The sequence below is a fragment of the Ictidomys tridecemlineatus genome, chromosome 7 (genome assembly GCF_052094955.1).
Source record: "Ictidomys tridecemlineatus isolate mIctTri1 chromosome 7, mIctTri1.hap1, whole genome shotgun sequence".
Lineage (NCBI taxonomy): Eukaryota > Metazoa > Chordata > Mammalia > Rodentia > Sciuridae > Ictidomys > Ictidomys tridecemlineatus.
The window spans coordinates 47,221,610-47,234,432 of record NC_135483.1 but is presented as its reverse complement, the minus strand read 5'-3'; the positions used below and the strand labels follow the sequence as shown (position 1 = coordinate 47,234,432).

At 38.1% G+C, this 12,823-nt stretch overlaps 1 protein-coding gene across 1 annotated transcript; it reads left to right on the top strand.

The window, feature by feature from the left end:
* The first annotated feature begins 9,258 nt into the window (after nucleotides 1-9,258).
* On the top strand, nucleotides 9,259-9,972 carry LOC101966430 (RNA polymerase II, I and III subunit L). Its single transcript, XM_005328674.3, has 2 exons — nucleotides 9,259-9,347; nucleotides 9,747-9,972. Exons 1-2 carry the CDS (start codon nucleotides 9,259-9,261, stop codon nucleotides 9,970-9,972), a joined length of 315 nt encoding a protein of 104 aa, XP_005328731.2.
* The last annotated feature ends 2,851 nt before the right edge of the window (nucleotides 9,973-12,823 follow it).

Below are 12,823 nucleotides of genomic sequence, written 5' to 3'. Positions count from 1 at the left end.
AAGGGCTGTGTGAGTGTGAATACCCCGTGGAAGTCCACACAGATGCTGTAAGTGGGGGCCACTACAGAGAAACTTCCAGGTTTTTTGTTTAAATGAGTATGAGAAAGTTGAGAAACGCTCTGCTAATTGGATGTGTAGAATTCGTTTGATGGGCTTGGATACATGCCTTTCCCAGTGGGGTTATTAGCTACAGGAGTACAGGGACTAAAGGCAGCCACACAGGCCAAGGCATTAATCCCACAGTAAGAACCAGCTTATTTCATTCATCTGTACCCATTCTCAGGTCCTGCCCAAAAGGTCTTTCTTGAGATGCAAAAGGGAAAGGCTAGGTACTCAGAGGTAGAATGGAAAATGAGAGGCAATACTTTCTACATATTTTTGCACCCACTTGAGACATTTGAGATACCAATCCTCATTCAACACCACACACACACACACACACACACACACACACACACACACACAGGTGTTAAAGTTACATTGGGAATGCGGTTTCAAACGATGTAATTCCATTATATGCTAAACATTGGAAGCAAATAGTTGAAGCCGAATGCAAATCTAAGGGGAATCACTCAGTTTGGGAGAATTTTCCCTCTCCTGAACACATATGAAGAATAGCTTATGTTCACAATCATAATGGATTTTGAAGAAAATGACAAATACCAATTCCTCACAAGTCAAGATCAAATGTATGTTAATGGAGGGTGTGAATATAGTTTAGTGGTAAAGCATTTATCAGTCACACATGGGGTCCTGGTTTTGATCCTCAGTATCACACACACTAAAACAAATCTAAAAATAAAAAAATTAAGAGCATATGAATGTTTATCCTTTAATAAAGATGTATTACAGTGACATGTTTTCTTGATCATCTTGAATAAAATTACTAGAAGAGCTAAAATGTTTATATAGGATGAAGAAGAAATGAATAAGTCTGAATTATAATTCTTTTGTGTTATAGTTTAGATATCCCCCTAAAATTCATGAGAAACAATGCAAGAAATTTAGAGGTGAAATGATTGGTTATGAGATCCTTAACCCAATCAGTGAATTAATCCTCTGATAGGGATTAACTAAGTGGTAACTGAAGGCAGGTAGAGGGTGGCTGGAGGAGGTGGAGCATTGGGGGTGTGCCTTGGGAGTATATATTTTGTCCCTGAAGAGTGGAGCTATCTTTGGGTGCCAGGTATTTTGCCTCATCCCAGACTCTGAGGAATAGAGTCACATCTAGGAACCGAGACCTCTGAAACTGTGAGCCCCAAACAAACTTTTCCTCTTCTAGAATTGTTCATTTTTAATTAATTTTTTATTTATATATGACAGTCAAATACATTACAATTCTTATAACACATATAGAGCACAATTTTTCACATCTCTGGTTGTATACAAAATTGTATACAATTTTGTCACACCAATTGGTGTCTTCATACCTGTACTTTAGATAATAATATCCATCACATTCCACCATCATGCCCCCTCCCTTCTCTTCCCACCCCTCTGTCCTATCTAGACTTTGTCTATTCCTCCCATGCTCCCCCTCCCTACCCCTCCCCACCCCACTATGAATCAGCCTCCTTATATCAGAGAAAACATTCGGCATTTGGTTTTTTGGGATTACATTATCTTCTCTAACTCCATCCATTTACCTGCAAATGCCATGATTTTGTTCTCTTTTATTACTGAGGATTATTCCATTGTGTGTGTGTGTATATATATATATGGCTCAGTTGGTAGAATGCTTGCCTTGTATACATAAGGCCCTGGGTTCAATCCCCAGCACCACCAAAAAAAAAAAAAAAAATCTAAAATTCTTCTTGTCAGGTCTTTTGGTCTCAGCAGTGAAAATCTAACCAAAACACTCAGCGGACAGAGTCCCACATCTGAAAGTTCATTCATATTAATCTATAATTCAGGAATGAGAGATGTCATTACAATCCTAATAAGTTCAACCAGAACCAAACCATTTCAAAAATAGCAAGGAGGGAAGTATAAAGCAGGGACTTGAGCCCTAGTTTCAGCATGGAGTGGTATCACACAGCTTTTCTCACATTTTCCCCCGTGACTGTGAGACAAGATGCCTAAGTATTTTGCTTGTTCTTTCAATTGGATAAAACTTGTCAGAATCAAGTTTATATTTAGGCCTATTGTCTATGTTTGCAAAGGTGATATTACCATAGAGATCTGAGATGATTCTTTTTCAATATAGACATTACATGTCAGTACTAAAGGAAAAATTCACATTCTTATTTTGTAAAAAAAAAAAAATACTGTAGAGTTTTTATTCCAATAAATTTGTCGAAAGGCAGTAGAATGTTTGCTTTAGTGTTTAGTTGACCTGCTATCTAGACCCTCCTCCCATTCCCATTTGTTATTACCACAAATGCTAAAAACCACATTTCCAATCCACCAGAAAGTTGGAAATCATGACCCTAGCTTCAGAAAATAATTGGCCGAAGAATTTCTGGAGTGGGTCTATTTGAAGATAGACTTGAACAGTCACTCAGCATGGTGAGTTTGCCATGTACCATTTCTTATACATAAGGTGAAAACTCTAGATCACCATCACCATTTAAGATTGAGAGATTTTAAATGTGTACCTTATTCTCTTCTGACTATAACAAATGATCACAAGTGAAATCACAGAAGTCAAACCAAAAAGAAATGAGCTACACAGTGGGCAAGAGCCTCTTTTAATCAAATAAAAATTTCCCTTAGCACTCTGCCATCTCCATCAGATAAGCTTTCTCCCCATTTTCTAAGTGGTAAAGAACAGATTCCCTTCTGTGCTTCCAGGATTTTGTGCCCTTCTCTAAGTAGAACTATGATTTTAAAAATGAAATGGGTTAGGATTGACATTTGAATCATTCTTCCCCAAGGAGTTGGTGTTTCAATTTGGATGCATGATCTCATGCTTCCTGTTAGTCCACTTTGTAAACAGAACTGTTCCTCAGCAGTTGTCCTGTATGGGCGGTGAGTGAGCTCTGTCTTGTAAGCAAAATAAGAAGGGGAACTCTGCCTTCCCAAGTGCCTCTGTGGATCACCACAGGAACTGCCATGGCTCTGCATCCAGCAAACCATGGAGAATATGATGACCAATGGGAGGATTTCAAAGTGTGAACTATCCAGCAATATCTTTACAAGTTTCTATGATAACTATTATTAATCATAATAATAGAATAGCTAAGATTTGTATTCAGAATTTACTATGTCTCATGTATGGCATAAAATATTTTAAAGCATTAACTCATTTAAACTTCATAGTAAACTGGAGTGTGTATGTAAACACAGTGGCTGAAACCCTTGTTATTGCTCTTTATCTCTCTCCACCTTCACAAAATAGTATAGGCTTGAGAAGAGAATGGCTTTTCAGTAGAATCACACAGAATACTTAGCAGCCGTAGAAGGATAAGGAAGATAGAAAATGATACAGCAAGACCAAGCTCCACCACAACAGCTGTCCACATTACACTCATCCTGTCTAGACAGCATGGCAATCATGTGAACGAAAGTGAAAAATGGGATAAAATGAAGGAAATGTTACCTCCACCAAGAGGCCTTTTCTGACCACCAGGTCTGAAATTGCCCTGACTCTACCAAGCCCTTGGCCCTTACCTGCTGCACCTCACAGTTCTTATCCTTGGCTGGCACACTCTGTATTACTTTTTTTTTTTTTAATCATCTGTCTTGCAGAACTAGATTAGAATTCTATAAGATCAGGAATGGCAGGAAACTTGTGTCTCTGAGTCTGGAACAGGGCCTGGCACAGAGTAGGTATTCAATGAATATCTGTCAAATAAATGAATAAGAACAGACTTTAAGAAGAAACAAAAAAGAGTAATTGGGTGAGAGAAAGACTTTGGTGAAAAGAGAGAAAAACAGCTGAGTTATGGACGGAAAACTCACAGGCTCTTGGGGGAACACAGATGAAAGCTTCAATTACTTCCACCCCTCTGTCCCAGGCTACATTTTTGCAGCCACAATTAACATGACTTAGCAAAGCAGCAGAAACATGATTCAGAAATATGCTGTTTCTGCCCTCACAAGAAGCCTCATTTCTCAAATACCCTCAGAGGCCAGAGAGGAGCCAAGGGCTGTTTTTGATTCACTTTCTTTCTAATGCCTAATGGCATATGCAGACATCATCTTCTCGTTCTTATTGGTTGCTTAGTGTATCTGCAGTGAAAGCACTTCTGGCAGCATTTCTATTGCCAGGTACGAAGACCCAGGGATGAGGACAATCAGCAATACTCTTCAAATTACTTGTCTGATGCCTCTAAGAAAATTGGTCAGATTATTTCTTTCCTCATTCGTTTAGCAAGCATCTACTATATATGCAGCCTGTGTTAGGCAGTGTCAGGAAAGCCAAGATGAAATGAGCCATCCTGTTTTCAGAAGCCCAAGGGGATCCCACCAAGCTGCACGATTTTCAGTGAACACCTGTACAGAGTTTCTTCTCTGTAGAAGCAAGTAACAGTTTCTATTAAATCACAAAGGTTATTTTTCATTCATCTCACCAGCTGTATAGCAGCTCTCATGATACACTGTAATGTCATGGAAAATTTCCTGTGTATTGGATTGTCCTGTCCCCTCCCTTCTTAAAGCAGAAAGAGGAGGGTGGTGGAGGTACTAGGACATCTGGTATATGTGCCTGTGGAAAACAAGATTGAATACTTGATACTTTATGTTCCTTTCATTTCTGTATTTACCACCACGACACGGAGCATTAGTCATTTCCACAAATCTCCAGATCATAGGATATTTTACAAATTTATGATTTTATGAAGCCAATTTTATAGTCTTACCTATCAAATTCATTTACCCATTCATGCATTCATTTATTCAACAAATAAGGCCTGAAATTACTATTGCATTCTGAGCAGTGCCCTACTCTCAAAGAACCTGTAGTCTTGAGGGAAAGCAGATATGCAAAATGTATCCAAAATCTGAGCATTTCTTAACAACTTCAGGGCAACCACTCTGATCCAAGCCACTATTGCCTGTCATCTGGACTTTCCTAGTAGCCTCCAACTGAGTGTCCCTGTTGCATTTTTTGGTCTCCTATAACTTATTTTCCATGCAGCACCTGAGCAAGTCTTTTAAAATGAAGTCAGTCCATTTCATTCCTCTCAGCAACCTCCAACAGATCCCCATACTGCTCATGATTCAAAATCTTTACAATGGACACATAATGAGTATTAAACAAAATAGTGAATATAGGAAGAAGCCAAAGGTTGAACCCTGGAGAGCACCGATGTTGAAGAGAAAATTAATAAGAAAGAACAGGGGTCATAAAAGAAGGGCCAAGGAAGCAAGAGGAGAGCCCTCGAAACCAAAGAGGGGGAAAAGGTCCGAGTGAGGGACAGCCAACAGTGTCTGCTACAAAGAGGTTGAGCAAAGCCCCAACTGAAAGAACCCACTAGATTTTGTACTCAGAAGGTGGTTGGTGCTCTTAGCAAGAACAGATTGGGCTTGGAGCAAGGCTTGGGGTGGGACGACTAATGAGGGCAGAAGATGAGTCAAGTCATAGCAGGGTGAATAGTAGGTGTGGAAGTGGCCAGAGCCACTAAAGCCCTTTTTCTGAGAAATTTGATAGTGAAAAATAAAATGTGGTATGATAACTAGATGGGGATGGGAATGACAGACAGAGGTAAGATTTTTTTCCCCTTTTCTTTTTCTAAGATAGGGTATATGAGAAAAACATGAGAATGCCTATAGGGTCAGGAGAAAAGCCAAGAGAGGGGCTTATGGAGCCTCGCCACAGAAGTGGTAGAAATGACAAGCTCAGAGCACAGAGGAGCAGACGGGCCTCAGGTGGGGACAGGATAGCAGCTCTTCTGAGGACTGGAAGAAAGGAATTTAGATACCATTGATTATCACAGCACAGAGAAAGGAAGTCGAGGTTGTATGTCCCTGGGATCCTCAATTCTCCCTGTTAAAGGTAGCATCAGATTCCAAGGGCGGGCGGGCGGATAGATGGAAGATTGGAAAGCATGATGAAGCTGGGAAATTACATAGTAGTAAGAGAGAGAGAGATGATGAGAGATCAGGGTGGATCTGTTAAACTGTGATACATTCATACAGATTATCATACATTTGTTCCAAATTTGCATGCTTACATTATGCAAAATACATGTTTTTAAAATATACAAAATCTCTCCAGAATGTGTTTAGTCTCACATTCAGCCAGAATGTGTTCCCCTCTGCCACCCACTGGATTTATTACTCTTGTAAGAAAATGAGTCCTCAGAATTAAAAGCCTACAAGAATTACCAGAAGTGCTTGTTGAAATCACAGATATTTGGATCCTTGCCCCAGGAATTCAGGTTTAAAGGAACACCACAGATAATTCAGATGCAAATGATCTGAGCACCCATAATAAGATGTGTTGCCTTGATTGGCCTTGAGCAGCTCTGGAGTTTGTCAAAATAATCCAGTGTGAAGGCTTTTCAGGACTTGGCTTCATCTGTTAAGATGAAGAAAGATCTGAGAATCTTCCTTACTCTTTCTTCTTCCTCATATATAACTTTCACCCTTTCATGTCCTAACATCATTTCCTTGTCCATTTATATCATTTCTCATACTTCCAAAGACTAGCTTAGATTTCCTATTTTCCTTCCTAGTCTATTTAAGAATAAGGCTCTCTATTCTATCCTTTGACTCCTCTGCACTCACACACACTTAGCAAGTTGGTGCAAAATATTAATTTAGTATCTAATTATTAAACCTATAGAATCTTAGATTTATCATTCTCCTGAATAAATTATATACTGCTCCTTAAAGGAGGGAATTCAAAAAAGAAGAAGAAGGGGAAGGAGGAAGAGGAGAAGAGAGAAAGGCAAAGACCTGAGAGACTTCAAAAAAAGTGTTTAAAATATGTTTGTGCGTTAAAATTGTGTTTGATAGAGGGAAGAAAGGTTAGGATGAAAAGGGAGAAGGGATCAATCCAGAGAAAAGTGGAAAACCTTAGTGTGGAAGAATGATATAGGTAAGATATCTGAATATTTGTATAATTTCCAGTCTCTGGAGTTATCATTAAGTAAAGTTACATTGTATTTGTATTCTCAAGTTTTCTGTCAGGAAAAAAATTACTAAGGGCCAGGCATGGTGGCGCATACTTGTAATCCCAGAGCTTGGAAGGCTGAGGCAGGAGGATCATGAGTTCAAAGCCAGCCTCAGCAACAGGGAGGCACTAAGCAATTCAGTAAGACTCTGTCTCAAAATAAAATATAAAATATGGCTGGGGATGTTGTTCAATGGTCAAGTGCCCCTAAGTTCAATCCCCAGTACCCCCAACAACAACAACAACAACAACAACAACAACAACAACAAAAAATACACACACACACATTTATATATATGTATATTGCTAAGTACACGCTATTTTCAATGCTGTAAATGGAGATACTACTCTTTCTTCATTAGTTCATTTTCTAAAAGAACAAGTGTTTGTGTGTGTGTGTTGCATGTGTGTATAACATTTGTAAAAAGAATAAATTAACATAATCAAATGTTTATGCCAATACCATTCAATCTTTATGGAGTACCTACTAATTGCTCATTCAAATATATTTATTAAATACCTCTATGAACTGGCCACTAGAACCCAAAGGATGTCAAAGAAAGTAAGTTACTAAACTTATTCCTCAAATTCCAGTCTAGTTGGGGAGACAGAGACATGAATGAATTATAATATATGGTTGAACATAATAGTTGCTTTAAACACATGAGTTTTTGCAACGTGTGCAGTACCTATAATGGCAGGTAGAAATGGGTGAAAACTATTCCACTTTATGATGGTTGATTCAATTCTGACCACAAAGTTATACACAACTATGGGTTATTATCATATAACTATGATGTTGTGGGACATAATTGCTTATTCCAGAATGATGTTATTTTCTATAAATTTGCATCAGATATTTGTATCAGACATATGGAAAATAAAGATCTCTACTCCTATACCAGAAATGTATTTATTAGAATGTTCACAGAATCATTTAAAATACAAAAACTCAGAACAAAAAAAATAGAGGCATATCAACCATAGTATGAATTTTTTTTAACTTTGGTATACTATGCTATGCTATCGAGGTAAAATTATTGAATTCAAGCCACATGAAACATTATTATATCACAGGAATACTATGTTGAGTAAAAAAAATCTAAATGTAGAAAAAATTCATTTTATTTCTTCTACAAAAAATGCAAAAACATGAAAAATCACTGGATGGTGAACTACAAAGGACTATAGGAGAACGATGAAAATTCAATGTAATGATTCCTCTGAGAGCAGGTTAGAGGGGAGACTTAGGGTGAGATGCATGGGATTTCAGAGGATGGCAGTATTCGTTTAGTGAAGCTTAATGGGAGGAGTACAAGAGATTTGCTGAATCATTTTTTATAACTCACATTCAATGAAATCAATTTAAAATAGAAAATTATATATGTGGGGGCCTTCAAAGAAGATACAGCATTCTCTTTGTTTTCATATTCACCTTGCTTCTAAACTAGAATGAATAAAAATCAGGTTTTAAATCTGCTTTCACCAGTGAATGCTATCCACTGCCTGTTGTAATAAACACAATCCTATCACGAGGTCAATAGACCACTCCCACAGAGACCAGTGCTCATGCCCCTGGTACTTACACTTTATGCCCAGCTTGTCTTGTACTTACTTGGGAGTCTGCGTCGATGTGGGAATGCTTAATTAAATCGAAGTGCTAGAATTGTTTTTAAAAGGCATTTAACGCCTCTCTTTTCTATATCCTGTGGCCACCAACAAGGTATTGAGTGTCTATTATGTTCAAGCCTTGAGAATGCACTAACTGTGAAGAAATATCATCTCTGTCACCCAGACAGACCCAGGGAAAATTTTTAAAGGAGATCAGATTTTAATTGAGCCTTGAAAAAATGAACCAAATCTGGGGGCGGGGGGGGGCGGGGGGGAGAAGAGGTGAGGACAGGGGTGAGACCTCTATTGAGGACTACATAAAATGTCTAGGCAAGAGTCAACAAATTGCTTAACTCATCCCAAGAGGAAGGGGAAGGGGGCCTGCTGGGGACTGAGGTCTGAGGGGACATGTGTACTGATAGGATTTTCCACTTTACCCCACAAGCTACAGGGAACCCACTGAGTTGTTAAAGAAGGGCAGTTATGATCAGACTTGTGCTCAAGAATGGGCCCTGACTTCAATCTGAAATATAGACTGAAGGGGAATCAGACTGTGTTAAGGTATGGAGACTAGTCCAAAGGCGGCAATGGTCATCCAAGAAGGGAATAATGTTGCAGCTACTAAGGCATTGCCTGTGGGCCTAGGAAAAATGTTTGGGGGTCGGGAGCAGGGAGGGTAACACAGTTATTAAGAAGGAAGGATTTATGAAGTTTAATTATTGAATGGATTAAGGGGCAGTGGGTAGACAAGGAGCAGAAGTCCTGAAAGATTCCTAGTTTTCTGATTAAAAAAAAAAATTAGGAAGATTCTAAACAGATTCAGTGTTTTTTCTATGACTTAAAAATTGAAATCACTGGTATTTTCTCAAATCTTCAAAGACAAAGAGAAAACTGTCCTGTACACTTGTACTTTGAACTTGTTAAAATATTCTGTTCAAAAATCACATGTTGGAAAACCATCATTGTGAACAGTGGTGGTACTGGGAACGAAACTTCTGCAGGGGTTAAGTGGTTGTGAAAAAAATAGAGATGATTCATTGGTAGACATGATTGAAATATGATAAATGTGACCTAGTCACTCACCAGCTGCCACCAAGGTCATCCCGGTGCGATGCTGCTTCACCTACGACAAGATGGTGGACAACGAGTGTGAGGCCACCCTGGGGACGCTGCAGACCCAGTACACTAAGGGGGACGCCCTGGATGCTCTGAGCCTGAAGCTCTACTGCTGTCACCATATGCTGCTGGCACAGATGGACCTGACTGAGAAGCTGCTCAACTATGTGCCGCTGGAGAAATAGCTACTGGAGCTGCCTTCCTGTTCTGCTGACCATAGATGGTGTCACACCAAGGTCATGAACAGTGTCACACAGAGCTGAGGCATTATGTGGTTGGGAACAAGGCCTGGCTGCAGCCATGTGCCTCCTATGCCAGAAGGAACTGTTCAGTAAAGGTCTTGAGAATTAAAAAAAAAAAAAAAGCGAATGGTAGATTGATAAGTAGATAAATGATTGGCTGACATAAGAGAAGATAGTCAATCTGAGAGAGAGAGAGATGATAGATAGGAAACCCATGTGGTACCGCCCCCCCAGCACTGATACTACTGATTCCTTCCACTGCTGACAATTCCCCCAGCTTCCCTGAGCAGATTCAATTTCAACTGTGATTTCATTAGCAAAATCAGATGGTCAATATGAAATTTAATGAACAGAGAAAAAATGTAATGTTGGCATTACTTTAATGAACATTTGTTAAGTACCCTTGATGCTGTGCTAGTTACTGGAGAAAGGTAAGTCATTCAAGGAGTGGGAGAAGTTAGCATCAGCACAGGATGAGACAGAGTGGAGGAAGGATAAAGGGCTCTTGGAGTGGAGAATCTCGGCAGATCAACAGTAAAGAATTTACTGTTCTCTGATTATTACAAATAGTAATTTCTTAATAGTTAGCATGTTTTGAAATGCCCACTATGAGCCAAACTCCGTGAATGTGATTTATGTACACAATCTCCAGAAAGAACGGGACACTAAAAATTACTTTTAATAGATTCTCTTTTCCCACCAAATGACCTTAACTACCCCAACACTGCTCTAATTAATTACATGGTGATTTATTTGGAGCTCATACATTTCTGTTTGACTAAGCAAGAGTACTTTTCCAGTTCTCAAATTTCTCCCCTTGGCTATGATTATCCAAAGCACATAATTATGTTACTGAGAAAAAAAGAAATAAAAGATAACCTTTTAAAAGGTACACATTTAAATTAGGCTAATTGCAGCACCTAATTTATATTGCTTCCATTAATGATGGCTTTACCTATTACTGAACAAGATTTTAAGAAAACATTAACAGATTGCAAACCCTGCCCATACCTTTGTGCTCTAGTTAACAGCCCAGCTGAACATTAACCACATCCTAGTGGTTTTACATAGGACAGAGCCCAGGGCCGCTTGGAGCAGAATTTTCCATCAATGTGTCCTCCATGCATCATCCTATTGGTCCTTTCAGATGCCTAGTGTGAAGGCAAAACTGGATGAATTTCTCAAGGGCACAACCTTGAGAAATTGGCTTCGCCAATGCTGTGTGCTACATGGCTTGTGGAGAGACATAATGTGGATGTTACAGGTTTGTATGGAGGTGGATCTGGACTGAAAGACATTTTCTATCTCAAATTGTCTTAGTTCTTATGATGACAGATGTCTATGAGAACAACTATGAGAAGATTTCCTGTTTTACACTTTATACATATTTTTAATCAACTCACAGAAGCAAGTTTTTATGAACTGCAAATCTATCTAACCCTAGGACTGTACTCCAGCTACTATGTACAGAAGTTGTTTTTACAACATCCATCATTTTCCCAACTAAACTGCAAGTTCCTTCAAGACAGGAAATATGCCTCATATTTATTCTGCAACTCCCAATGTGCTGCACATGAGATATGGACAAAATATCTCGACATTGGGCTCTGCAACTTACCATCTGAGTATCTTAGGCAAAACCCCTTCTCTAAGCTTAAATTTTTCCATGTGTAAAGGGGAAAGTATCTTTTGAGGGCTAAAAGAAATCGTAATGCTCTATACACCACATTAGTGAACAAATATCATCTAAACTGTGTTGATAGTTTGTGTTTCACCAAGTGCTGTACTCAAATAAGTTTGTATAATCCTTCTGCTGCTGATGATTAAAAGTTATCATTGATGATGAGTCTTCATGTCTTATGACAAACCTCTCAGAGTAGGAAATTCTGAAAGGGGAAAAATGTGTTTTACATGATTCTCCTGTGTCGCCATCATCTTGTATGTTTTGATAATGATCACAGTGACATTACCAAATATCCCCAGAGATTATAATGCTATGGAAATCTATGATGTTGACCAAAAAAAGTCAAGATATTCTCATTAAAGATGTCTATTACAATTAGAAAGAAAAAGTGCAGGAACTATTTATGTTCACAAAGTGATGAAAATGCATATAAGAATGAAAACATTAAGGAATTAATGTTTCTAAAGTGACAATCATCTATAAAACAAATTTTTGTTTATAAAATTGTATCCCTGGACTAAAATAGAACTGTATTTCAGTGCCTTTGTAACATTCATTTGCTTTCTATTAATTTCTTTTCTTTTATATATATACATTAAATTATTATTTTCTTTATTTTTGCTCCAAATACTATTTGAACTTGCATTTTTAACATATGAATAAACACATGCATTTACATCTCTTATATTACCAAACTAATGCATGCAAAAATGTTCTATCCCAACATATATTTTAAGTGTTTTCTGCAAGTCTATGTTTACTAGAACTCTTACCATGAAAAATATATAAAAATTAAAGGTGTAGCTTATTGTGTAACCTTTTAAAATATGTGTTTGTATTTGGTAGTATAGTGTCTTTAATGTTTGCACTTTTTTCTGTAAGTGTAGGTTATTTTTATATCATGGTTTATATCTATTGGGGCTGCCAGATACATTTTTGTTTCACTTAATTCGTATGTATTAGCTTTCTTTTTAGGAAATTTAGTTTGATGCATGAATTCTGGGTAAAGGAAGCTATCTCTGAAAAGTCTATGTTAGCAGTTTCTGTTGAAACATTTTCATAGGATTTCTCAAGGAAATATTTTCATGAAAGCAATGAAATCAAATATGA

Coding starts and splice junctions, on each gene's coding strand:
- LOC101966430 (XM_005328674.3), top strand. CDS start 9,259: ATGGTCATCCAAGAAGGGAATAATGTTGCAGCTACTAAGGCATTGCCT. Junction 9,348..9,746: donor GGGGGTCGGGAGCAGGGAGG/GTAACACAGTTA, acceptor AATGTGACCTAG/TCACTCACCAGCTGCCACCA.